Below are 27998 nucleotides of genomic sequence, written 5' to 3' on the forward strand. Positions count from 1 at the left end.
AATTAATTTAGAATCTCTTTAAAGTAGGTACATTTATTCTGTGATAACATTTAAAATGTTATTTTGTACCATCAAGTTATGGTTACAATTCTGATGGTCTTCATCTTTTTCGTGTTAATAATTGCTCTAATTTTTATGCATGATTTTCATTTGATGAGGAATTCATGTCATTATTGATGTCATCAAATCTCATTTATGTACTCTATTTTTAATTATTTTTTGAAAATTTCTTTTCTATCCTAATGCTCTGTGTAAAGTAGTTTGATTCTATATTTGAAAAAAGGGCAACAGTCCATAAATAAATATTAGTATTATTATGTTTCCTAATGCATTCACACCACCCACTTTACTTCTGAGATTTTACTGCTTACCTATACACCAATTATTGCCTCACCTACTTATGGTTTTAACTACTTATCATGATTAATTGAGTGTTCCATTTTCTTGCAGGAAGTGAAATCAAGTGACTATTGTGAATACATTCGTCCCCCAATCGACAAGTACAAGACTCTCCAATTCGGAAGCTTTGATGAAATTAAAGTGAGTGTATTCATGTTGTTCATTTAACTTTTGCGTGTTCTTAAAACTTTTTAAAAATTATTTGTTATTATTAATTGTCATACAAATATTTATGAAGATCCTTATCAGCCAGGGGGGGAGGTTTACGGAATAGTAGACAAACATAAAATTATTTTTATAAGATAAATAAAAGAGCGTATACGGTTAAATATACATATTTATTATAAACCCTTAAAGGAAAATATCAAAATATTATTATAAAATTTAATTTAGCCTTCTAGCTTTTTTTGCAGCGACCAAATGAATTAACTCCTCGGTGTCGATGTCAATTCTGCGGTCCCTCAGGAGGCTCATAAGTCACTCACACCTCTACTTATTCACAGCACTATTATTTCACACACTGCACTACAACTACACACACTGCACCTACAAATTCGCATAGATAATTATTGACTTGAGTCGCATTGGACTACTAGATGTTCCTGCGCAGCTATATAATATCGTCGTGTGAGCACCAAGCGAGCATTAAGTATCTATTTAATTTTTTTCATTTCGAGGGGGATCAATCCCCCTTGATCCTTCCCCTGGCTACAGCCTTGCCCCCGACTACCACAGTGCCCAAAATCCCAAATCACCTAAGATGGTGCCATATTGGGGGTGCTCCACTGTATTTCTAATTAATTTTTTTATTCTACATTTATTTCTTAGGATGTTGGCTATAATCATGCAAGGACATATTTTGCTGGACTGATGAAGGCAGGTGCTTTGTTCCGGTCCTCTGGTGAAGAGGACACCAGCAACCAATGGAAGGCCATGTTTCAGTCTGTTGGAGGAACGACACACCATTCTTCTACACCTTTGTACACACAGTATCAAGCTTGGAGGCGAGAATCACTTGCATCTACTCAAGGTGGATTAACGAGCACCAACTCCCCGCCCCAGTATACTTTTACTGATCTTGCTCAAATGGTGTGCAAGGTCTCCAGGAATAAATTCTTAGAAGATGAGGAAGATGATGATGAAGGTATGCTCTTCAGCTGTCTTTCATAGTTATATGGATTCATTCACCTTGAAAACAAAGTCACCATTGCTGGAGCTTCGTCAAACAATAGATGAACAAAAATGTTACAATTATAAGAATTACCCAAATCTGCAACACAATTATTGAGTAGAACTGGGGAGAAAAGCAATTTAGAGAGTTGAATACAAGTTTTAAAAGGTTAAATTCAATATTTCTAAATAATGTTGAATATTATTTTAATGATATATTGTAAAGAAATCCTTAAAAACATTTTTTATTGCTCAGAGCTTTTGCTTCCAATGGAAGTTTTTTGTTATAAAATACTCTAAAACCTCCATATCCATGTCAATTCTCCATGTATCAAAATTGAAAAAAATAATTCTTATTAGGAAGTCATGCCTGCTGTCCCAGGCCCAGAGCATTTTAAATGGAGAAAGACATCCCTACAACAATGTGTGTTTGAGGGCTAAAGTAAAGAAAATTACCTATCTTTAAGGAAACTTTTAACTTAGAAAGTATTTTACCATTTCATCATATTCAATATCACTTCCAAATTCCACAATATCCCAAAATTTTTCCTTTTTTGTTTCCTATAGCCTTGTTTTCGCTTATCTCATCAGGCATTGCCACTTTCTGTAAAGCTGATGAAATGCATAAACACTAGCGTGGCCTGCAATGACTTCTAGTATACCATCTGTCAGCTTGTAATGGGTTTAGAATAGAGATGTACGAATATTATCCGCCAATACTTGAATACTTCAAATACTAGAAAGTACTCGATATTCGAGGTCTCAAATAATTATGCTAAAGGTACGATCTCGAATACCTCGAATACTTAGAATTTCGTGCCATACACTGAAATACAGAAATCTGCGGACAGAAGGTGCTATTGTGAAACTTGTGTAGTATTATCCTTTATAAAGTTGTTCTAATGCCTTGGCCTAGGAGTTTCAGCTTTTGTATGCATAGCAGTCAACCACTATAGTAGTCGCAGTGGGTGCAGAATACTTTTTTGCCAGCCATCCGAGTGGCGTCCGACCGTCTTCCGCCAAGGCGGCGTTTTCGGAGTAATCAGAAGGGACGACAGCATCGCTCGTACTTTCTTTTGCGATACTTGTGTACCCTATCATACTCTCTTACTCAAACACCGAGGGAATATGTAAAAATTGTTTGGAATTCTATGGAAAAAATGCAACATTTACGTTTCAGCGGGCAATGCCAGTTTTTCCCAGTGTTTGACATCACAAGTGGTGCCATCTTTTAGCCTTTTTGAGCACTAAGTACGTCCAATGTTAATTTTCGTTTATTCCTTTGTTGCGTTTAGTTTCCCTCTTGAACTAACAGAAAATAGAGACTGTGTTTTATTAAACAAAGTAAGAAATAAGAAAACTTCTTTTTTTTGATCTACAAAGCTAAGTTCTATAGTTCGTTTGCTTCGTCCTCTAAAATTCCATGAATATTGAAGAACCATATAAATCCTTGATATAACTTTTAATAAAACTTCCTAAGGTTCCCAAACCTTGCAACTTCGGAAAGAAAGTACTTGTCCAGCTACACAAGTATGTTGCCGAAGGCATTTTTCTGACAGGCAGTCATACTGTAACGTGGAGACATCAAAACCTGCTGCCTGAGCATGTAGAACAATTGGTTTTTCTGCATGAGAATTTGAAAGGTTCAAATATTACATTTACATATACAATCTTAATTACAATTTTATGAATACCTTTATTGAGGGTTTTTCTGAGCAGTTTGGATGCATACATTGAAGACATATTACTAGAGGTTAATTAAATTCAATTGTTCTTATGAAACTGTTTAAGACACATTAATTTTCATTCATCTCTTAATTGAGACTCAATTACCATTAACGTTCCTCGTTATCTCTCCCTTTTTACATCAAGCTAGGCATTCAAAATAAAATATTTGCAAGGGGATTGAAAAAAGTGAGAATATGTTGTAGTATGCATTGCTGTATTGCCTAGTTCAATAATGACCTGACTCGACTCGATACTCGCAAGTAGTTTTCAGCTCGAATCGATACTCGACTCGAGGTCAAAAGTACTTCTCACACATCCCTAGAAATTGGGGTAATTGCAATCCGTGTAATAGTCATCATAATTACAATTACTGTCCGAAGTTCTTGTAGAATTGCCTTCATGAACTCTTTTCGCATTCAAAATCAAGAAAATTAGTGTTAAACTGCCAAAAAAATACCATGTGAACGAAAATCACTGTTTTCAGAGATTTCCCAGAGACAATTTACATGAAAATGTCATCGTTGTCCCGTGATTTGTTGTAAATATTTTAAGAGGACAAGTTTAGCCAAGTCATTTCTTCTTTCTCAGAGATTATCTGTAGAAAATGACGATAATCCTGAGCATAGAAATTGGTTGTTTTAAAAAATCATAAAAATTCTGCAACATTTTCTTAACCACAAATCCCGGCAACAGCCGTACTTATACGTTCTCGGAATGAACCATGACCTCCTTTAAAGGCCGTTTTACACGGGGCACAGAATTTTGCTGGTTAGAACTGCATTGATTTCTAAAATGTTGTGGAATTGCGCGAATGCATGAACAAATTTAGAACAGGGGCTATTTTGCCATCTCACATCCACGCATTCTCGCATGTGTTCTAGTAAATCACCATTTTACACGACGCAATTTAGACTGCACCTTCGTGCACACGTCAGATTGTGCAAGTACGTGCCTGGTGTAAAACGGTCTTAGTAAAGGCCGGAGCATGCAATTTTTCGTATTAAATGAGGGCATGGATGAATCCATGTCGATGAATACATCGATTGATGTATCGATATTGATATGATGATTAATAAGACATTTAAAGATTATCATAAGTAGATTTTTATATTCTACATTTGAAATTCTCTTAAAGAAATTTGTTCAATGTAGTCTGCTTTCTACTTCTTGTATCAAGATCAAGAATTTTTACGTTAAGTTTTGCGTGGAGATCTAAAGCATCTTATGCTCCTACAACTCTTGTCAAGTAATGATGTGCGTACTCCTCGCATTGAGAAACGCATTTGGATACATCACGGTCGTAGAAAGAGATTTGGGATGGATGTAAGAAGGTCCATGGCTGATTATAATTAAGTAACTAATGAATTCGAAGGTTTATACACTTGGAAGATAATAGGAAACAACTTGTGGGTTCCTTCATAGCAAATACTTAAGTGTACTACCCAGGAAAGCACCACTACTTAAAGCATAGTAACCAAATAGTTTTACCTGTATTTCGCTCGGATGGTAGGGGGACCGGGAGAAATTGGCATGCTAAGGAGGAAAACGTATTAAGGAGGAACATACTAACCAAGTCCCATTGTCTTTTCGTTTGGAAGGCTGCTGAAAGTCAGGGTTTTTGGAATTCTTCCTCAAATCGTTTTCGAGCCTCCACCTTTATGGAAATCTTCATCCCACCTTCTATTACAGAGCTGTTCAGGAATTTTTTATCCATCAATGAGTGAGTCAGTTATGGATGGGGATTTGCATGTTATGGATATGCGTCATCTTGCTTAATTTAGGATGACATTTTAGCTCAGGGAGACCAATCTTCTGATTCTCATCTTGATACAAGAGTGGCCACCAACAGATAAATACCAGCCTGTACCACTGGCATTATACGTACACATTAATTTTTCAAAAATCTTTAGTATGTTTAGAATTAAACTGTAGGTGGTGTCTACCTACTGAGAAATCCTTGAAAACAAAGTAAAGTCGATGAGTTCAACCTTTAAATGGGGAATTTCTCGCCTCAATCCAAAAAAAAACTCTCTTAGATCTGTGTATCCTTCGTGGCTGAACTAAAATGAACTTTATCTCCTTATAGCTGCACATATCCTCCCTCTCTTTAGAATATATAACATGACAAAACTAGATAATTTAATGTATTTTAAGGGTAGGAATATTTTTAATTTTTAACGATTGAAAAAAAAAAATCTGAGCTTTATGGAGCCCCCACATAACCAAATTGATGCTCATAAAATATGGACAATAAAATGGAAGATGTTCGCGTTAATGTTAAAGTACAAATTGCATATGCTTGGTGTTTCAGAAACTGATGAAGATTATGATGAGGAAGATTTCCAGGAAATGGGATATGCATCTGAACCTGGAACAAACATAATGGAGGTAAGCCTTAAAGTGGTGACGTAAAAACTGTGGTGCTACTTTTATTTTCTCAATCCCTTTAATTATAAATGTCTATAAATTTAATATTGAGATCTGAAAACAATTCACCTGTAGTATAAAGGATGAGAGACAAGCCAGTTATGAGTCACCCTCTTAAGTGTAGACGGCCCTTGAAATACTGCTTGATGAAAAAAAATTATATCTACCTCAGTGAAAGTGTCAGAAGGGCAAAGTTTAATCTCATCTCTTTTACAGAACTTAGAACACCAAAAAACGGTAAAAAATGAATTTCTAAATATCAAGTGAAAGCCTCCTCACCTAGTTTTTAATTTTAATTATTTTCTGGCACATGTTGGTGGCATCCAGCGTAAAACTTGAGTTTTTTTAATAAATTCTCCTACGTATGTAATTAATGTACATCTTTTTTAGTCAGCACCATTGCTGAAAATCGTTAAAAACTATTTAGAGAAAAGGCGAAAAGAGAAAAACAAGTCTACTTTTACCTGCCAAATTTTGAAATTTCAAACATTATGAGGTTGTGACTGCTCTCAGATTTATGAGCATTCTCAAATATATCCATAAACGGTCTTTGTCCTCGAATGGCCTTTTTCAGTTCAGTTTATCCTAATACAGTAGATTCCGGTTAATTGGGACATATCAGGACTTGTGTATTTTGCCCCAATTAAGCGGCTGCCCCAATTAGGCGAACTCTCTCCTTTATGGGCATAAAAAACTTTGAACTGGTAGAAAGAAGACTGAAGAACGTTTATAATGCAACATAAGTTTATTAAACCATTACATACTTTGATTAATGAATCAGCGAGTTTAGTTAAATTATTATCATTTTTAAGAATTATAACAATTTAGTTAAAAATATTTTTCACAGCCTCGGGCGACGCTGAATGAATATCTTTTTACTAAGTCCTATTAAAGAAAAGTCCTATCCTCTTGCGGATAGTATAACAACAAGAGCTTTCAAAATAGGGAAAGAATAGGAGCATTTGTGAAAAATAAGAGTAAATAAAAGGAGGAAAATAAAAAAAAATAGTATTCTGAAAACAAAAAATTTTAATTTCGTCGCTAGTATAGAGTCCATGTCGCTGACTCATGGCCCAATAAAGCGGCATGCTGTCCCAATGAAGCGGAGAATACTCTGGGATATTCCTCCATTGGGTTCTGTTCTTCAAGATCTGCCCCAATTAAGCGGCTGCCCCAAGTAACCGGTGGACCCATTAAGCGAAATCTACTGTACTCATATTTCGATATGCTATACTCTTAGTAACACTCCGCCAATTATTTCATTGCCATCTAATTAAGTGTAGATTCCATATTGGGTGATGAAAATCATCATCAGCTTGGCTCTTGCTTTTGGGCAGTAGGACCCAAAATTTGATTGGGCTTACAGCAAATTCGGATTCAGCTAGGTAGAATAAATAAAAAAAACACTTTCTACCAAAATGTCTCAAGAAATGCCAAAAATACCTACTTATTCCTATTTTGCGCCTGGACTATAATCTGTTCACTTCATGTTTGGGGGTGAGCATTCATGAGAGCCAGGACACTCATGGAGGGCTTCGCTGATGGGGGAGGTGTATTACTGAGAGAGCAAGAGCGAACTTGCCAAATTTACTTAGTCACCAGGGTTGCCGACATAAGGACTGGCGCAGAATCCCCGGCGACAAAACCCCCTGAAGACATGAGGCCCAGCTACAAAATCCCCGCAGCAGTAAAATGCCCTATGACAAAATCCCCAGGTGACAAAATCCAATACAATTAGGAAAACAATCCATAAATAACTGAAGTAGATTGTTGTGTGAACCCTGACACAGCATTTTATATCCCTGTATCTTATGCTCCTCCATATCACTTTTTCACTAATTTTTTTCTTGTAAACTATATGTATTATTCTCTAAATCGAGCAATTTTTTACCCTTTTGATTAGCGATAAATGTTTGCGGCATTGTATCACGAAGTATCTTCTCAATCAATGTTTATATCTTGATTATTACGATTATTTTGATTGTTGGTTTTGTTGCCACAGGGATTTTGTCTCGGGCATTTTGTCGCTGCTCGAATTTTGTCCCAGGCATTTTGTCTTGAGCCTTTAGTTGCCGGGGATTTTAGGAGTGGGGCTTTTGACTGCGACCCCAGTCACCATAGATAGTCATGGGTGACTATAGGTATTTCAGGCCTGGCACTAAGACAATATACCTACTCATTCAGAAGATATTGAGTATAATCACAGAAGCCCATGACATTGTCAGCTACCACACTGAATGAGGCACCGTTGATGAAAGGCATACTTAAAGATGTGCAAGGAGAACATGTGAGGTTTGGTAACACTGCTCCCTAAGCAGATTCACAATGTTAACTTGACGAAGGTCTGAGAGCGACTGACTGAGGCCACGCACCTGCTGTTTGCAGATTGGCAAAGGGAAAGTCATGTGTCAAAAAAATTTCCCTCCCCTCACCCCCACTTGCTTAAGCCTCACTATCTCACCTGCAAAGATAAAATGAACAGAGAATAGTGTTCTTTTTTGTCTTTCTTTTCAGGAGGAAGATACATCAGGTCTGAGGCGGCGTGCAACAGGTTCACTTTCCCTTTCGGAAAATGAGTTGGAATCTGGCAGTGAATCAGGAGCCAAAGGATAGGCATTCTTGGGCATTTTTACTGGAAAACAAAAATGATGTGTACAAAGAGCAGTCAGCATTCATTCAGTCCTTCGCACATACTCTTTGCATTCATTCTCTCTGGCAACACTGAAGACGTCTATCCTGGAGTATTTGCTTTTTAAACCATATGCCATCAATCATAGTTATTTACATTAATTCATGATGGAAAATTTTGTGGGAAGTAGTGATTACGATGATGATTCATTGAAAAAGCCTTGATTATGTTTGTTTTGCTCTGTCCTTAGTAATAGAATACGGGTTTAATCATGAAGAGGTTTTAGATATTATTTAATTGTTGTTAGGAGAATTCAAGTGATTTATGTTAGCCTTTACATTTTGCTCTAAATTATTATAGGGTATGTACTAATAGTCAGTAAGTGCCAAATAAGCGTTTACCAAATGTAATTTGTGATCAATCATACCTTTAAGTACACAATGGTTTTCTCATCATTTATGTGAGTGGTTAAAGTTTTGAAATAAGCCTAGTGTGTGGCAGTCTTCAATATGAGTTGTTGACACATCCCAAAGTTTCAGAGCTTAGTGGAATGTCAAAAAAGTAAGTTACTATCATTTTAAGTCAACCAGTTTATGGTCAATTTGTGCCAGTTCTACATTAAGTTGCATTTTTTACAATATCATGAAAAATAATGAAATTAATTCAGCTTCTCAGCTCTGTCACTTAAAAATTTGTGTTCATACAAGTTTTTTTTAATTAATCCAGCCATTATTTATTTTATCAGTGACTTTTTGTGATCAGCTGTTACTGGTAATATGGTTAATGATGAAATGTCTGAAATTGAGCATAGGTTTCCTTCACATTCTGCCTTTTGTTGGCTGTTTGATTGCAAAATGATGTCTGATGATGCTATCGTTCATTGTGTTTTGGTCATTATATTTATCTGTTTTAAGCATATACATATGTATCAGTATACTTGGAACATACTGTTCCCAAATGTTGGACCACACTCGTCATCAATGTTCTATTATCCTGTGGGTAGCATTTGATATTTTCCCCAAAGCCATTGTAGACAAAGTAGTTTGTATATAGTTGTTTTTTCATTCTAAGATATTTGAAATTCTGCCTAAGTATGTAATTATATACTAGCGATTGCTGTGATCCGTGAGAACTAACTAACCATTGGAGTCATCATTTCATTGACAATTGAATTGCATACTTCAATTGAAATACTTAAATACATGTATATTTGCTTTCTAAGTAAATTATGATCTCTCTTAATCCATGGTTACACAATTTGAATGACGTATGAGAGTTGTGTTTGGAATTCTTTGCAGACTTTTTTGTAATTAATAATTGTAGTTAGTTCAAATATCTTTTAATGAAAAATTTAGTTTCACCTTTTGTTGCTTAGGTGCCAACGAAACCTAATTAATGTGTTACCTATCGCAATTATGAAGTTGTGAATATATGGGGTTTGATCTAAGTGTGTGAGATGGAGTTCGTAGCAAAGTGTTTTAAATGCAGTGCTGGACCAAATGACTGCAAGGCTGTGAGTGTTCATTGAGTTGACCTCTTCAATTGATTTTTTTTTTCTGAGCGGTCAAATTCAATGTTAAAGTATTGCTCATTGAATTGTATAAAATGAGTGTACTTGCTTCATCCTTATCCCTTACATTCCACTCAGTCAATGCACAATAACTTGTACAGGAAGCTGCTATTTTTATGGAATTGTGAGAGGCTTGGATGACAAGGTGTGATAGTGTGACAGTAATAAGTCAAGATGTACGATTTATTCTTTTGATGTATTTATGGTATACAGTCTAGCTTTTAAGATGAAACTGAGGGAATGTTTGTTATATTTTTAATAGTCAATTTTTATTGTTTTTTCTCTTAAAATAAAGTAAGATTTTTGAACAGCCAGTAGACATCAAATTTGAAAGTGTCTTATTTGATGATGGTGGTATTTCATTTTGCCTTTCTTATATTTCTTATTTGACTTTTAACAGTACACTTTGTTTTGCTTTTAAAACCTGGTCTTTTTTTAACCACCAATTTTTTTTAGCATATCTGCAATGCTTTAGAGAAAAGCTCATGGTTCTTCTTCAGTTGTTTTAATCCATCCTCTTTTCAAATGTGATGGGGGATAATATTTGAAGTGCTATATGTGTATTGATTTCTTTTTTCTGTTTTTGTAACATTAATATCTGCTGTTCTTCATGAATTCACTGCCATATTATGCTACGTATACATATACTCCAAAAATTACTCATTGTTGGTGCACTGTAACATTTTCTTGCCTCAGCCAAATTCAGCTCAAAACACAAGGCCTGTTGGTGCTGATGTAAAATCTTGCCCTCGTGCTAAAGTATCAAAATTTTTTTAATTATATAAGTCGAACTAAGTTTAAATGCTGATAAGAATAACTCCTTTTCCAATAGCTGTGCACTATCAACCTCTGCTTCATCTCTATTATCCCCAAGCACAGATGTAGCTACAATAGGCTATCTAAAAAATTTTGTTATTATATTCATAATTTTTACGCCTTGTGATAGCTTTTAATGGCATGTATACTGCCTTGATTTGAATTGAAGGAGATTTTGCTTGTGCTGTAAGCATACATCTAACATTGTAATATTTTGTTTTTTGTTCCTTGATGAAGCCCTATTATTTGTAAGTATTTAAAGATTGATGATGAATGATACATGATTTTTTTTCAAATATTACAGTGTGTATGTATATGTAACTGTTATGAAATATTCAGTTCAGCTCCTAAGACTGAAGTTTTCGTATAAAGTATAGTGTGCAAGAGTGTTGGGTGATGATTTCAAGTGATTGCACTGGAAAGTTTGACCCAAAACCTGCACTATTCATTAGTGGGTAATAGCACTGAGTTCATTGGTGACCTGAATTTCAGGTTACCCTCATTATTGATCTATTCTAATCGACGAAGAAACCATATTTTTTTAATGAAATTATTAGAAATATGAATGTATAGTTCATCGTAGCCTTTCAAATCAACAGTTATTATCCTTTGTATTTGTGATCTGTGCATATGAATAAAATTGAATTGTTTTCTCATCAAAGTTTATTCATTTACGTGTTGGAAACTCAGCAACTGGCTGCTTTTTGAATGAATTGTCAACTTCCTTTGTGGAAGCATGGTAGTTTAGCTGATCTGAAGGTCCCAGGTTTAACTACTAAGCGAAACTTTTGAACACCATAAAAAAACAAAGGGTAATGGATAAAATTATCTATAAATTCCTATGAAATATTTGTTATTACAACCAGTTTCATATAGCATCCAACATCATTCACCACATAACAAGTGTACTTTCAAAACTTCTGCAATTTAATGGTACTTTTTCTTTTTAAGTATTTTTTAACTTAACCTTGAATGATGCTACAACTTTTGATGTTAGGAAGGATTTTTTAATATATTGCTGAGCATAGTGAAGAGCTTCCTGAGTTAGTGAGAAGGAATGATGATTAGTGTAGATAGTAATGTCTTTATGTGTTGTGTATGAATGTATTTGGTCATTTGTGGGGAAGAGGTTAGGGTTTTAGTTTGATAAGTGAGACACACTTGTGGATTTAGAATGAAGGAACACGAGGAAGGAGTGAGTAGCCAGGAAACTGATAGAATGGAATGATTAAATTGAGCTTCTGATTGGCAGAAGTGAATAAGTTTGAAGATAGGAAATCGAAATGCCTACTCTTTACTCCGCCCTCACCAGGCTCAAATGTTCTTCTCTCTGTCCGTGATGGACTAAGACAATCGAAGAAATAGTTTTTCAAGATATTTTTACTACCGACCTTTCTCCTCTCTGTCCGTGATGGACTAAGACAATCGAAAAAATAGTTTTTCAAGATATTTTTACTACCGACCTTAAGCAGCATTTGGATTTTCTGACTTATTCTCTTAGGCCAATAAGTAGCTCAATTTAATTATTCCAGGTGGTGGAGTTCTGAAGCATAGGCCATTTTAAATGGTAGGAAATCTTAAGGAGCTCAGAGGGCATGTTGTTTCTACCAGGGGCGCAGCCAGGAATTGAGGCTGGGGGGGGTTTAGGTGCAACTAATACCGGCATGTTTGGGGGTATTACCAGGATAAGAGGTAGGTGCGAGATTAATAAATTGCGGAATTTTAAGATAAATGGCTCAAAATGGTGAGTTTAACGGCTTTCTGAGGGATATTTTATTAATCCTTACACTATTCTATTAGTATTATCAATCCAATTAAGTACAATGGATTAAACTTAAGCATTTCTCTGAGCCTGGGGGGGGTTTTAACCCCCAAAAGCCCCCCCTCACTGTGCCAATAGTTCCTACCTTCATATTCGAAAGGCTCATGAACTTAAAACACCTGGTTGTAGATCTTTTTCATCCTCTGGATTTTCTTCTGTTATATACTCTGTCTGGCCCACACTTGCTATCATGCAGATTTTTAAGATATATGTATGTAATTTCATTTCTTAGTCGAGGCTTTTGCAGGTCATTGCAGCTGTTGATATTTTTAGGTGTGCCCTTTGTACTACAATGACTTATGGCTGTTGCTGGTCAGTTTCTCTGAGGAAATAAGGATAGTTTTTCGTGGAGGGTATTTATTAGGGTTCATAGTGGGAAAGAGGTTGAAAGGGGAAGAGGTAAAGGAGTTGACATTTTATTTTTTTACAACTTCTGGACAGGATCCTACATGGGGATGATTTTTAAGCCGGAGTCCTTATTGAAGTTCTGGTCGCATTTCCTAATTCCAAGCGCCTTGCAGATGAACCAGGGTTTGAAGTTACCTTGGCTATTTAAATATACTTCTATATTCAGAATCTCATTACACCTAATAAATATCCTCCCATTCTAAGCCATGATTTTTGGCATAGTTTGTCCTATTGATGCTAACAGCCGTACATTTCCTATTTCTCCCTCCTGAAACTTATCCATTCCTTTACATGTACTGCCTTTTTTAATCCTCAACAATAAATAGATTATTCTTCCAGGAAAGTTCTGCTTTCTCCCTCTGATCATTTCTTTCCTAATTCATTTTCCCCGGTTCAATTTCCTTCCCTACTGAAGCATTCCAGTCCCCTCACATGCCACGTATGTGTGTGATTATACGTATTTTCTTTCTTTGACATTAGCCATACAGACTGCCCATGGTCAAATAAATGTACATATTAATATTATCATTACTAGATTTTCCAACTCAGGATTTCCCTCATTTTCTCCAATTGTTATTCTAACATACAGGTGTCACTACAGCACACCTATCATTAATTGCTTTTCTAGTCCCTCATATAAATTTTTTAAGTACCTCATTCAAAACCAAAGCCACCTCTGGTTGACATTCATCCCCACTGCTAAATACCAGATTTATTTCTTCAGTTGCCACCTCTCCCCCTACACCTGGAGGTTACAGTCCCAAGCAGTGGCATAGCCAGGGGGGTCCGAACCCCACCAAAATATAAAAAAGTTATTTTCCTTCATAAAAGAAAACAAAATATTGAAAAATTATGAATTTTTAAAATATATTTCTTTAAGGAATGAAGTTTTTCAATTATGAAAGGTGTCAAATTAGTTTAAAAACCATAACTTAGAACCCTGTTTTTCAAAAATTTGCCCCCCTGGTTTTGGGCCCCCCCAAAACGAAATTCCTGGATATGATACTGGTCCCAAGCACTCTCCATCCTTTCTTTATTGACTGGTTGATGAAATGCAGACTGTTTGAGTCAGTTTTGATATATAATCTTATGCACTTGTGCAATTTTGATGTAATTCGGCACACTTATCAAAGAACATTGCAAGTTTTGTTCGATGTGAACCAAATTGTATTAATTTGACCTAACAATGTGGGTCCTATGTACTTTTATTTGAAAAAAAATCCACTTGTGACCCTTTAAGGTCACAGAGGTGGACACCACCAAGGTTGAAGGGGTGGCAAAAGAGAAGCTTTACTACCAAGATGTCTAACCATAGACATAAAAGTAAATGGTAATATACTAGCAATCACCGTTACCAACCATTCAACCACAAGGAGTCATTTGGGGTTCAAAGGTCACGGACTTACACATTTGGCAATACAAGCCACCAAATATAGCAAACTGTTTGCTTTAAAGGGCACCAAAGACAATACTACTTACTCAGCTGCAAATTTCCCACCATATGACCTTCAAGGGTCCCCTAAGGTTGAGTCTGACCACTGGTAAAATTTGCTCCAACTAATGAATCTCTCCAACCTTGCTAATAGTTCTAACTAGCAGGATTTAACCAATGTTCCCAAAAGCTATCTCTCAACCTGCTGAGAAGCAACTAAATTTTGATAATCAATGGCTTGCTTACCGAGGATTGCATGATGATAATCCTTTCTTCACATCCATGGGTCAAACCATGTTCCCATATATGATCATGCCCTACCCCAATATCATGGGTGCATTGTAATGTGTTATCACATCAACCTGAGGTCAAACCCCCAACAAAAGGCTTAAGCAAAATGTGCACGAAACAATTTGAAATTTCCTCTAAAAAGGAAATTCGTAGGAGAAAAGGCGGTTGCAACAAATACAGAAATCAACGTAAGACAAAAATGCCATCACCCAGCGACCGATACAGTGATAAGGATATGAAGATAAGACAAGGAAATATGAAAAAATCATTTTAATCGCCACACACACACAAACTTTTACACGCAACAAGTTCCCAGGGAATACAATCAACTTTGAAAAATAAATAACAGGGTAAAACTGAGATTGTAACGGCCAAGAACAAATCAGGGCCAAGAAAATAAAGTCAACACATGTTTTTTAAGACATGTCAGTATTTGATAACACCAAGGACATCACTAGTTCTGTAGCACTATGACAGTTCCAATCAGTCGAAGGGCAACCATATGTTGCCAGGTACTTCTCTTTTACTCGAGAACAACATGATTCCCAATGCACTTTCATAATACAAATCTTAACCATGGGAAGCCATGTTAGTTCCACTCTCACCCAATCAAGGTTTATCTTCCACAGGGCCAAGGTGCAATTCCCAAGCCACCATCCACTCAATCTCAATACTTTCAGCCTAAATGCATTAATTCAGTCTAGCCTGGTCTGAATTTTCACAACATTTATAAAAAGTAACAAAAGGAGTCCTTTCATCAAAGCCTTGGGCTGCCCCCAGGAAGGCACCAAGAGAACCAAATGGGGTAATTGAAGTCACTTGTTCATCATGTTATCTGATCTTAACACCAGCACAGGCCACTGGCATAGTCTAACATGATACTGAGGCAAAACAAGTCCAAAAATTTGAATCTATAGAGAGGCCCTACCTAACTTCAGTTGCTCAAGGGCTGGCATTATGATGATGAATTTGATGCCGATGAATAACAAAGTAATTCACAAAGACAATGATGGAAAAAATTACAGCTCATCCCTGATGTCATCATCATCATCTGTTGACGGCGGTGGTGCACCACCAGCACCACCAGAAGCTTGATACAACTTTGCAATGATGGGCTGAACAACATCTTCCAGTGCCTTCTTCTGCTTCTTAAATTCATCAGTCTCAGCATCCTGGTTTTCTTCAAGCCACTTGACAGCAGCATCAATGGCTTCCTCCATGGTAGCCTTGTCTGCATCTGGAATCTAAATAAAAACAGAATTAAGTACAACCACAAGTTGTCAAACCTTAATAAAAATGCTAGTTGGATTAATGAATTAATTAGATATCTAATGCAACATATGATGGGAAAAAATATGATATAATAAGAGGTATGAAGGCATTTCTTTTGGTTGAATAAAGACAAAGACTCTCTATCTAAGGATGTAAACAGCAAAAGATGTTGATAAAAATATAGCACCTCAATCTTATTAAGTCTCGAGTTAAACTGTGCAGTTAAAAAAAAATATCACTTTTCCCATCCCTCCAAGGGACAGTTTTTCCACTGTCCCTTTTCCATCACCTTGTGCTCCATGTGTGCTCTATGTACAAAACTGACACTTCATTAAAAGATTTTAAGGGGCATCGTGGCACAAATATGGCACCACAATCACTGCTAGCAGCCATGTGTTCTGACTAATGATAGTGTCAACAATGGTCATTATAGTGGAAGAATAGGCACCTAAACAATGAAAAATTGAGAGAACAACGGTCAGAACTTCCCATCCCTGGAGCTATTGCAAAAAATGACTGAAAATCTCCTTTTGCTGCCATCACTACAGCGATCAATTACAAGGGTAGGAAAATGATCATATGATTCAGGCCTTACGACTGTACAGCAATTTTTTCAACAATACTGCTGTAATCCAAGATAGGTTAACTCACCTAACCGGGGGCGTAGCTAAAAATTAAGGTTAGGGGGGTTTCAGGCACAACTAACACTTAGGAGTGTGGGGGTATTGCATACCCGCCAGGGTAAGCACGAGTTGCGTGGGCCCCCCAGAATTTTTTTTAAGACTAATGGTTCAAAATGGCGAGTTTTACAGCTTTCTGAGGGATATTTGATTAATCCTAACACTATTCTATAAGTAATATTGATCCAATGAAGCAAAATGGATAAAACTTAAAAATTTCCCTTAGCTCTGAGAGGTTTTTATCCCCCAAAACCTCCCCCCTCGCTGCGCCACTGCACCTAACCATCCCCCTACTAAACACATCAGTAGGCTCTTTCTTATTCAGTCTCACAATCGACATAGGAGATGGAGGAACTAAGTATAGCAAAAGTTTATCATCAGCCCCCTTCTTTAAAAGTCAAGAGGACCTTAGCAAGTCATGGAACACAAAACTAACACCTCCAAAAGAAATTTAGTATGAAAACAGAAGAAAATCCTGGTTTGAAGCACAGGGACGCACAAGAACAGGCTTAAGACCCATAAGGACTAGCCGAAAGGAATGACATTCTAAAAATGTTAAAATTAATATATTGAATGTTACTTAAAAATTAAATAATAAAAAAAAGACACTGATAAGTTATGTACCTTTCCAGGAGCACCAAGTTTATCCTTATCACCCAGCTGGCCCTTCAGGGAATAGGCATAAGATTCCAATTCGTTCCTTGCTTCAACACGATCCTTAAGCTTCTTGTCTTCATCAGCAAACTTCTCAGCATCACGGATCATACGATCAATATCATCTGGAGTCAGCCTGTTCTGATCATTAGTGATCACAATCTTCTCCCTATTTCCAGTTCCCTTATCTTCAGCAGACACCTATTTAGGTCCGAGCAAATGGGAATGACGGGAACAAAGATAGTAATATTAATCATGACGGTAGGTAATAGTGAAAATTAATGAAAAATGAGAGATCTCAGCAACAGCAATTTCTCACGGATATGCAGAGGTTAAAATGACAAACCACTCACCTGAAGAATACCATTAGCATCAATTTCAAAAGTAACTTCAATCTGAGGAACACCACGTGGGGCAGGAGGAATGCCAGTGAGATCAAACTTGCCAAGCAAATGGTTATCCTTAGTCATTGGTCGTTCACCTTCATAAACCTACAGAATAAATCAGATTGATAACATGAGAAATCAGTTATGAATTCCTTACTGCATTAGCAGATACGTAATAAATGAGAAAAAGGCTTCAACATCAAAAATAAGAAAAATATAAGGAAACAGACCTCCCTATATATTAGGCAACACTGAAAACTTTGGAGGGACACTTGTCCACCATTACTTTACATACTATAAGATCACAAAGAGCAGGAAACATTCCCATGCATTCAGTACTTGTGACGAAACCTATTACATAATCTATTGGACGGTCAAGCATGACAAAGCAAATGCTAAGCAAACAAACCTGGATTGTAACAGTATGCTGATTATCAGATGCAGTTGAGAACACCTGAGACTTCTTAGTGGGGATGACAGTGTTTCTTGGGATGAGCTTTGTCATGACTCCTCCAACAGTTTCAATACCCATGGTCAGTGGGTTGACATCCAAAAGCACAATGGCATCTGTATCTTGTTCACCAGAAAGAACACCAGCCTGCAATAAAATAGGTTCATCAATTTTTCATTGAAGAAATTAAACAGAAAAAAATTATGATCCTTATGAACAACCCCCTAACAAAGAATTAAACTACCACATCACAAGTATAAACTCAACACAAGTTTTCTCAAGACCCGATATATGACATGAAGAGACCTTGTGTCGAGATTTAAACATGGCAATGGTAACAGTAAGAATGCACAAGGCATTTGCAATAACAGCTGATGATATACTATATGGGCTTAAAAAAATAAAAAAGATAAAATTTAAAAAACTTCCTGCTTTTACATTGCCATAAATAAATTTTGAAAATAGTTTCACCAACAGATATGGCATTGCGTATTAATATGATAATACCACCAAAGCAAAAAAGCAAATAAGAAGGGGAATAAATTTGAAAAACAATAGCATAAAAGTAACTTAACTAACAAATAATACCAACCTGAACAGCAGCACCATAAGCAACTGCCTCATCAGGATTAACACCACGGGATGGTTCCTTGCCACCAAAAAGCTCTCGTACCAACTGCTGAACCTTAGGAATACGAGTTGATCCTCCAACAAGAACTATCTCATCAATGTCCTTCTTGTTCATATCAGCATCTTCCAAGACTTTCTGCACAGGCTTCATTGTTGAGCGGAAAAGATCCTGCAATAGAAGATGTTAACCTTTTTAATTCAGTAAGAGTTAAATATTTCCTTGAAACTTGTTAATACTTAAAGCAAATCTAATATTCATATTAAGTGATGAAAAGCATTAAAAATACATAATGGCCAGCCCTTGTTGGACCATATGTTTGGCTTTAAGAGAAATCACAGCTAGTGACTAACTGGTGTTTTATGCATAGAAGGCTAAAAATAATAATAAAGATTATCGCCAGGCCTCGCTCACTCCCATAAGGCCCTATAGTATAGCTTTTGGCCCTCTCTCTATCTCTCTTTCGACGGTGGAGACATCTGGCTCGGACTTATTTGGCAGCTATCAATAGAAGGTCTCATGATCGATTGTGGCTCTCACAATCGATAGGGGTTCACACTATCGATAGGATTACGATCGAATTGTCGTTCCCCGGATGAATTCCATTGTTTGTTTTGGAAACTGTGATGCATGTGTATCAATGTGTATCGTTATTTTGATCCCATTACGCGCTGCTATTTAATTATTGCTTGTTTTTGTGTGCTTGTACCTGTACTCCGGAGTGTTTTCTTGCTCGTTGGGAATGGTGCCGAGCTTTTACAATATGAATAGAGATGTATCTTGCGATTATACCACGGACTTGTGAAGTTGAAGTTTTGCACCTGCGAATCCCATCAGTTCATATCGTGATCAAGGACAAAAGAAGAAATAGTGACTTCTTCAAGACATCCAAACTTTATTAGGTTGGCTCGTTAAATGATGCTGTGACTTTCGCATGTTCAGTGAGTAACGCCATTAACAATGTTGTAGTAATGTAAATAATTCTCTTTCTCAAATTAGTGGACACTAGCATAGTGAAGCAATAAAATTGGACGAACCAAAAAAAATCCATGATTAATGTAAGGTATCCATCAAATAAATTCCTAAACAACGATTACTGTCTTATTCTTTATCTTTTGTTATATTATGTTAGGAACATAGAAGGAGGAATTGATTCTTTAATATTATTGGTTTCATTGCATACAATACCATTTACTGAGATTTTCCTCACATTGTATACTCTAAACACTATTTATGCATATTAATTTAGCAATGTAGTTTATTGTTAAAATATAACTTGGCTATTCTTAATGTAAAGGCATGGTTTTCTAGTTAACTGCTTACTTAGTCTCAACAGTGGTCAGGGCCGGGCGACCATATTTGATTGGGGGTTATTCCATACCAAACCCCATGTAATTTGGGGATATCTCATGCCAAAACCCGCAGTAGGTGGGCGAAAAAACAGTAGTTTTCCGTGGTAAGTATTTTGCCTTGAGCCGGACCCGACAGCGGACTTCGAGAAAAAGAGTGTTGTAGGTCAACGAAGTCACCCGGTAGTCGTATTTAAATCATAGAGGTATCTTGGCTACCTTCGTTTCCCAGCCGGTGAACAGCATGAACGTAAATGCCTCTTGCTACAATGTTGCGGCATTATAGCGAGAGGAAAATCTCAGCCAATAAAGACATAAACTAAGTACAAGGATATCCCCTGTGGATTTTCGAATTCGCGCTTTAATCAGTGCCGAGCCGCCAGAGGCGCTGCTCGCGGCGACTGCCCTGACATCTTCAGGCATTCGTTAGCATCTGCCTAGTGAGCGGGGCCTGATTATCGCCTGATCTATGCTTGAAAAACATGCTCTGAAATTTGTGAACTATGTAACAGACTATACTAAAAACTGTGTATACAGCAGCGGTGGACACAAATGGGGGGTGCCCCCCTTGAGGGACTGCCCTCATTACAGAAAACTGCAGACCACCATTGTAACTTTTTAATATCGTAAGACAGCATTGTTTTATATGTGTGTATAATCAGTTTAAATAAAGCTTTCTTAAACTAAACAAATGATTTGATTATTTTTTGAGATTAAAGTCAAGTTTGCTCGAGATATATTTTGCAGTTTTTTTCTGTATCCGCAACTGGTATTGAGTGAAAAATGGTTGAGATGTGGCGAGGCATCCACCTCCATAATACTCACCATGTTCAACTCCTCGAACTTTGCTCGGGTAAGAGTCTCGGAGAAGTCCTCCCCATCAAAGAAGCTCTCAATCTCAATACGCACTTGATGACCGGATGACAGGGCCCTCTTTGCTTTTTCAACCTCCCTCCTAAGTTTCTGAACAGCCCTGTTATCTTTGCGGATATCCTTCCCTCGCTTCTTCTTGTACAGCTTGATGAAGTGGTCCATAACACGTTGGTCAAAGTCCTCGCCACCCAAATGAGTGTCACCATTGGTAGCAACCACCTAGATAATGACAGTAGAAAATTTAAATGTTATTTCCATTGCCAATAGAAAAGGTCTGACACAAATAGAGATAAAAATGCAGTAAAGGCAAGAACATTTGTAATTCTAGCTCATCAGGCATGATAAGCACGGAGATGATGAAGTGTGGCTCACCTCAAAAACACCATTGTCGATGGTCAACAGGGAGACATCAAAGGTTCCACCACCCAAGTCAAACACGAGAACATTCTTCTCTCCCTCTCTCTTATCCAATCCATAGGCAATTGCTGCAGCTGTTGGCTCATTAATGATCCTCATGACTTGAAGGCCAGAAATTGTACCCGCATCTTTCGTTGCTTGACGCTGAGCATCATTGAAGTAGGCTGGCACAGTGACAACAGCATGAGTTACCTGTAAGTAAAGAAAACTATATTAGTACTAACCATACATCAATCAGCACTGAAATCAAAGGTCAGGAGGAAACAGTATTAAGGTTAAGAAATGTCACTTCTACTCATACTTAATAACTAAGCGCATTCAACAAATCTACCAGTAGAAAGTATGATCTAATATATAAGTATTTAATAATGAAGTACACATGCACCAAATGGAATAACTGCTAATGTTGAGCTGGCACCAACACTCGGGTCAATGACCTAACTCATCGAACAATTTACTCGTATTGAAACCTTCAGTTCGAGAGTTGTCCTATGGCTCATCCTACATATTATTAGTGGAAATACATACCTTCTTTCCCAGGTAAGCTTCCGCAGTTTCCTTCATTTTTCCTAAAACCATAGCTGAGATTTCTTCCGGAGCGAAAACTTTGGTCCCTTGCGAAGTCTGCACCTCGATATGAGGCTTGCTGTTCTTTTCTTTCACCTGTAATGATTAACGTATTATTGAAAAACCGCTTACGAACAGAATCCCATGTAAATAATGGCACAAGGAGTTTTCATTACACCGAAGATAATGGTGACGTGGGCAATTTAAGGTTCGGCATAACTCACCGTAAATGGGAAGAATTTGATGTCATGCTGAACAGATGAGTCGCTCCATTCTCTTCCAATTAGCCGCTTTGCGTCAAAGACGGTATTTTCAGGATTTGTTGTCAACTGGTTCTTAGCGGCGTCACCAATCAAACGCTCGCCATCAGGAGTGAATGCCACATATGATGGAGTGATTCTGTTACCTTGATCATTAGCAATAATTTCCACTCGACCATTCTTGTACACACCAACGCTATAAGAAAGAGCACATAATGAAGAAGCAAATTCTTCATCGTAAAACCACCCCCGCAGATGTTTTATACAGCTTTTTCTTCCAATGAATTGTTTTCTTACCAAGAATAAGTTGTGCCCAAGTCGATGCCAACGACCGTCCCGACATCCTTATTCTTGTCTTCTTTACCCAGCACGGCAATAACTAGGAGGCAGAGAGCCCCCAAACTAAAAATTGACTTCATTCTTCTTAGATTATTCCACCCCTAACTAAAGCAATTATGCCGACAAGTAAAAAGACAGAATTTAACAGATTATAAAGTCACCAATACTGGGGTAACGAAAAATAATTGTACGCTGAACTATTAAAAATTCTCTTCTTATGAGAAAGCTCAAGACTAACACGACAACCACTTCAATTTCACTCGGTATCCGTTCAAAGACTCATGTTCCAAGCAGACTTCGGGTGGACTTAATACTTGGGATAGTATTCGTGTTCCAACGCTATTGGAGAGGTCAAAGCGAACTCCTACACAAAACGTAATGCTATTGGTCGCTTAATTTCCAGTTGGCCGTTTATGATTGGTACACGTAGGTAACAGCTAACGCCTCCATTCGGTAAATTTCTGTATTTCTGATGTCAGATTTTGCTGGATTTCCCGAGAAGCTTTTACGCTTTTACGATACACGTGCTCGTTACCTTGTCAGTTTTCGTCAGGTTGATGGCTTTGTCGTCGTGACTTCGTTTATTGTTGCGGAGCATTTGGTTAGCGCAAGCTGTTGAACCTACTTAATTTATTAGCAAGTCCGCTATCAACCCCTAGACGGTTTGATTTATATTCAAGAAACCTAGAAATGACACACGAGGAAGCCATGTGCGCACGTGGTCGGGTACTTACAGAGGAGGAGGAAAACGTTCTTGCACGACAAAATACCCTACTTGTGTCTAATTTTAAAGCTGAAAAATTAGAGCAGGAAGCTAAAAGAAATTGGGACTTGTTCTATAAACGTAACTCTGCTAATTTCTTTAAAGATAGACATTGGACTACGAGGGAATTTCAGGAGTTGGTGAAAGGAGGTGATACTGGTACAAGGAGGCTATTAGAAATAGGATGTGGCGTGGGAAACTTTATTTTTCCATTGCTAGAAGATGGTGGGGATTTCTTCGTGTATGCATGTGATATATCTCCCAGAGCGATTGACTTCGTCAAGAAAAATGATAAGTACGACGGCAACAACATGCTAGCCTTTCAGGCTGATGCCACTACCAGTGACATAAGCGACGTGGTTGAATCAGATACCCTGGACATAGTTACACTAATATTTGTGCTGTCCAGCATTCACCCTGAAAAGCATACTCTGGTCATGAGAAATGCCCTGAAAGTCCTGAAACCTGGAGGGATTTTATTATTCCGGGACTATGGGCTTCATGATATGGCCCAATTGAGGTTCAAGCCTGGCCAGAAGATAGCTGAGAACTTCTATGTGAGGCAGGATGGGACGAGGTATTGAAACATTAATAGTAATATACGTTACACTATAACTTTTGGAATATTGAGTGCATATGTATTTTTGCAGGGCATATTACTTTTCTAGTGTTTACCTGGCTCACTTGGCCCGCGAAGTTGGCTTTGACATCATTTCCTGTGATTACATCCATCGTAGGACGTCCAATGTGAAGGAAGGCATTGACGTCCCACGTATATTTCTTCAAGCGAAGCTATCACGTTCACGATCTTAGTAAGTACTCCTCGCTGTGTGACAGTGGGGTTAAGGGGCTGATGATGATCCTTTGATGTCTTGACTCTGTGATAGAATAAATTAGCTCTATCTGATGGTGATAAATGTTTTGCTCATTTTCTTTAGTTGAGATTCGTGGATTCATGAGATCAATTTTTTTACAGAGGTCCCCCTATTGAACAAAGTGGTTTCTTCAAGACTTCCATGCAAATATTCCTTGGCAACATGAAAGAGGTGATCATCATTCGTAAGAATTCATGTTGGTGTTAGTTAATTTGTTCAGGATTTCCTCTTCCCGAAAATTGGCAATTGGTGTACTTGATAATGGAATGAGCATGTTAACTGCGATAACAGAAAAACCTAACTAATCACACTTACCCTTTTGTCGCGGTAATGTCAGGGAAGAGGATTATTCTCGGGACTAGTATGTAGTTGAAGGAAAATTGTCTTTCCTTTTCAGTTCAATTTACGGCATCATTGATGAGAACATAGTTCAAATGAATTTTAGTCATGATTATTACTTTGCAAATGTCTTTCGCTCCTATCTGAATTGGGATGTGATACATTCACCTTTGTTTTTGTGTAACAATTTTTACATAATTTATCTCTCTTCAGGTTTGGGCGGCTTTCTGAGGACTTACGGACTGGCGAGGAAATGTCTGTGGAGGGTATTGGCCCAAGGACTTACAAGAGATGAAGGTAATTTATCTTGGCTCTTCAGTTCCAAGTTATGGCATTTGTGATGAGAACATAGTTCAAATGAATTTTTGTTATGATTATTACTTTGCAAAATGTCTTTCGCTCCTATCTGAATTGGAATGTGATATGTTCACCTTTGTTTTTGTGTAACAATTTTTACATAATTTATCTCTCTTCAGGTTTGAGTGGATTTCTGAGGACTTACGGACTGGCAAGGAAATGTCTATATAGGGTATTGGTCCAAGGGCTTGCAAGAGATGAAGGTAATTTATCTTGGCTCTTCAGTTCCAAGTTGTGGCATCAGTGATGAGAACATAGTTCAAATGAATTTTTGTTATGATTATTACTTTGCAAAATGTCTTTCGCTCCTATCTGAATTGGGATGTGATACATTCACCTTTGTTTTTGTGTAACAATTTTTACATAATTTATATCTCTTCAGGTTTGGGCGGCTTTCTGAGGACTTACGGACTGGCAAGGAAATGTCTATGGAGGGTATTGGTCCAAGGGGTTACAAGAGATGAAGGTAATTTATCTCTGCTCTTCGGTTCCAAGTTATGGCATTTGTGATGAGAACATAGTTCAAATGAATTTTAGTTATGATTATTACTTTGCAAAATGTCTTTCGCTCCTATCTGAATTGGGATGTGATATGCTCAACTTTGTTTTTGTAACAATTTTTACATAATTTATATCTCTTCAGGTTTGGGCGGCTTTCTGAGGACTTGCGGCCTGGCAAGGAAATGTCTATGGAGGGTATTGGTCCAAGGGCTTTCAAGAGATGAAGGTAATTTATCTTTGCTCTTCAGTTCCAAGTTACGGCATCAGTGATGAGAACATAGTTCAAATGAATTTTAGTTGTGATTATTACTTTGCAAAATGTCTTTCGCTCCTATCTGAATTGGGATGTGATACATTCACCTTTGTTTTTGTGTAACAATTTTTACATAATTTATCTCTCTTCAGGTTTGGGTGGCTTTCTGAGGGTTTACGTACTGCCAAGGGAATGTCTATGGAGGGTATTTGTCCAAGGGCTTACAAGAGATGAAGGTAATTTATCTTTGCTTTTCATTTCCAAGTTACGACATCAGTGATGAGAACATAGTTCAAATGAATTTTTGTTATGATTATTACTTAGCATAATGTCTTTCGCTCCTATCTGAATTGGTATCTGACATGTTCACCTTTGCTTTTGTGTAACAATTTTTACATAATATATCTCTCTTCAGGTTTGGGTGGTTTTCTGAGTACTTACTGACTGGCAAGAAATGTCTCTGAGAGGGTATTGGTCCAAGGCCATACAAGGTAATTTATCTTGGCTTTTCAGTTCAAGTTACGGCATCAGTGATGAGAACATAGTTCAAATGAATTTTAGTTATGATTATTACTTTGCAAAATGTCTTTCGCTCCTATCTGAAATGCAATTGAATTCATTAAAATTATTTTTTGCTTGACGTGTCTTTAATTCAGTGTGATCGTTTCAGGTTTGTGAGCAACTCGGGGTCCATCAGTATTACTTCATTGGGACTACCGGCCTTGTATTCAATGCAAGCTATGCAGAAGGTGATAGTTGGTTTAATATTTTGTTGAATGGTTGTTTGATTTACCGCAAATTTCCCTCTTCTCATTCTCAGTAAATTTTCGAACATGTTCGTCGCAAAAAGTTTCAGTATTACATTTATCAGGCAGCTATGGATCAGCCATTTCTGTATCCATTCATTTTAGTAGTTAAAGGTGGAGTATGTTTGATGAACAATAAGGGGAAGGCATGAGGTGGGTTAACATCTGTCAGGGTATTTAAGTTCGGTCCTAACTTTCCACCTAGTTCTTCCTTTTGAGAAGCAATATTTGGGGTGAAACATCTGTAAGTGACCCCTATTTACTGAATGTCGTGATGCAATATTGTAGAAGTCGGAATTATGATAATTGGAACATGTGTACCTAGATAAGTGGAGCATTAGAAAGATCTCAAAGTTAATTATTTTGTGATTTGGAGAAGGCAATTCTACTTCTGAGGTACATGCATTTAAATTTTTAATCAATTGTTTCTCTTGGAAGCAAAGTATGTAGTAAAGAATAATTCTGTTCAACTAGTAAAAGCTTTTATGATTACATATTTTGCCTGACTCTTTTGTCTCATTCTGTGAAGAGGGTCGTTGTAGAATAAATTTCTAGGCTTTAATTGTTTGTCAGCAACGCATGTACATAGATAATCTTTCTGACAAGGTGGTTGTTTTTGGGTCTCCTATTATTGTATTGCTGTTGGACCTTTCATTTTAGAGCTAATCATGATGACTTTCCTGAGAAATGGTTCAAATTACAAAATGTCTTTTAGTTTGTGGTAATGGTAAGGTTATTTAAAGAAACTTTGTATAAACTAAATGATATGAATTTAAATCTATGTATTTCTGTTGCCCACAGGCTAATACTATTGTTTTGTGTTATAGGTGTTTTAAATGCATGATCTGTTTCAAGATAATAATTTTTTAAATTCGTATCTTTTTATTCTCTGTTTAATTTCTACATACATTTTATATTATTTTTTCGTATGAATTATTTCTATCTGTAAAATAATGTTATAACCATTTCAGTTATGTTTTGGTTATGTTTGACTTTGTCTTTCTTGACCTCAAGGTGTGGGATCCTATTAAAATTTAAATATTTGTTTCTGCTCCTTGATGTACTAGCTACAAGTATTGTGGCCAAGAGGTTGCTTTAATAAAAGAGGATAGTGTCGGCTAAAGGTAAATTTTAAGTTAATTACCATACCTATTTAACAAAGTAAACTCCTTTTTTTGTGGTCTCCTAGAATAGGTACATTTCTCGGCACTTTTATTTTTGTTAAAATTATTTAATCTACTAATAACAGCTGATTAGAGGGCAAAAGTGGGTGTGTGTATTTCTCTTAGTGATATTCATTGTCACTGAATTTTTAAGAGTTATGACAGCTGTCTACTTTCATTTATCACTAAACTTCGGTAGTACTATTATAGTTAATAGTTCCACCTTAACTCTATAAGTAATATGAATGCTTGAGGCCTTCATCCTAAAGTCTTCGTACTTAGTGATTACATGCGTTGATTATTACATTGATGTTTGCATAAATTTTTTTTTCTGAAAACTATAATGATGAGAGACTTGGTGGCCATAACCATA

At 37.0% G+C, this 27998-nt stretch overlaps 3 protein-coding genes and 7 non-coding genes across 23 annotated transcripts in view; 9 read left to right on the top strand and 1 right to left on the bottom strand.

Moving 5' to 3' along the window:
* Positions 1-11395, top strand: part of LOC124169396 (neuropathy target esterase sws) — an 84345-nt gene extending 72950 nt beyond the window's left edge. For all 5 annotated transcript variants that reach the window (XM_046547991.1, XM_046547993.1, XM_046547995.1 and 2 more), the window contains 4 exons: positions 451-540; positions 1228-1543; positions 5609-5685; positions 8239-11395. In XM_046547991.1, coding sequence (XP_046403947.1) covers positions 451-540; positions 1228-1543; positions 5609-5685; positions 8239-8337 — 582 coding nt within the window. In that variant the 3' untranslated portion in view covers positions 8338-11395. The remainder of the gene's footprint in view (positions 1-450; positions 541-1227; positions 1544-5608; positions 5686-8238) is intronic.
* A 3552-nt stretch (positions 11396-14947) lies between these two features.
* On the bottom strand, positions 14948-22904 carry LOC124169777 (endoplasmic reticulum chaperone BiP). Its single transcript, XM_046548512.1, has 10 exons — positions 22527-22904; positions 22194-22425; positions 21931-22065; positions 21358-21594; positions 20938-21204; positions 18728-18934; positions 18094-18282; positions 17652-17789; positions 17269-17499; positions 14948-15936 (listed from the first exon to the last, which is right to left on the bottom strand). The coding sequence occupies exons 1-10, from the start codon at positions 22646-22648 to the stop codon at positions 15712-15714; spliced, it is 1983 nt and encodes a 660-aa protein (XP_046404468.1). The 5' UTR covers positions 22649-22904; the 3' UTR covers positions 14948-15711.
* Positions 22905-23083: 179 nt separating this feature from the next.
* Positions 23084-27591, top strand: LOC124169778 (tRNA N(3)-methylcytidine methyltransferase METTL6). 10 transcript variants are annotated; one of them, XM_046548513.1, is made up of 10 exons: positions 23084-23908; positions 23982-24143; positions 24308-24377; positions 24759-24842; positions 25022-25105; positions 25285-25368; positions 25546-25629; positions 25809-25892; positions 26072-26147; positions 26327-27591. In XM_046548513.1, coding segments are annotated over exons 1-3 (813 nt in total). In that variant the 5' UTR covers positions 23084-23258; the 3' UTR covers positions 24309-24377; positions 24759-24842; positions 25022-25105; positions 25285-25368; positions 25546-25629; positions 25809-25892; positions 26072-26147; positions 26327-27591. The 10 variants fall into 10 exon arrangements, with proteins under 10 accessions (XP_046404469.1, XP_046404471.1, XP_046404472.1 ...); XM_046548515.1 differs by lacking the exon at positions 25809-25892; XM_046548516.1 differs by lacking the exon at positions 25546-25629.
* Positions 24612-24705, top strand: LOC124169877. The gene has a single exon (XR_006867272.1). It is a non-coding gene; the product is annotated as a small nucleolar RNA snR60/Z15/Z230/Z193/J17 (small nucleolar RNA).
* LOC124169872 lies at positions 24874-24963 on the top strand. The gene has a single exon (XR_006867268.1). It is a non-coding gene; the product is annotated as a small nucleolar RNA snR60/Z15/Z230/Z193/J17 (small nucleolar RNA).
* Positions 25137-25231, top strand: LOC124169874. Its single transcript, XR_006867270.1, has one exon. It is a non-coding gene; the product is annotated as a small nucleolar RNA snR60/Z15/Z230/Z193/J17 (small nucleolar RNA).
* On the top strand, positions 25400-25489 carry LOC124169873. Its single transcript, XR_006867269.1, has one exon. It is a non-coding gene; the product is annotated as a small nucleolar RNA snR60/Z15/Z230/Z193/J17 (small nucleolar RNA).
* LOC124169876 lies at positions 25661-25755 on the top strand. Its single transcript, XR_006867271.1, has one exon. It is a non-coding gene; the product is annotated as a small nucleolar RNA snR60/Z15/Z230/Z193/J17 (small nucleolar RNA).
* LOC124169871 lies at positions 25924-26016 on the top strand. The gene has a single exon (XR_006867267.1). It is a non-coding gene; the product is annotated as a small nucleolar RNA snR60/Z15/Z230/Z193/J17 (small nucleolar RNA).
* Positions 26178-26267, top strand: LOC124169870. The gene has a single exon (XR_006867266.1). It is a non-coding gene; the product is annotated as a small nucleolar RNA snR60/Z15/Z230/Z193/J17 (small nucleolar RNA).
* Positions 27592-27998: the final 407 nt, after the last annotated feature.

The sequence above is a fragment of the Ischnura elegans genome, chromosome 12 (genome assembly GCF_921293095.1).
Source record: "Ischnura elegans chromosome 12, ioIscEleg1.1, whole genome shotgun sequence".
Taxonomy (NCBI): Eukaryota; Metazoa; Arthropoda; class Insecta; order Odonata; family Coenagrionidae; genus Ischnura; species Ischnura elegans.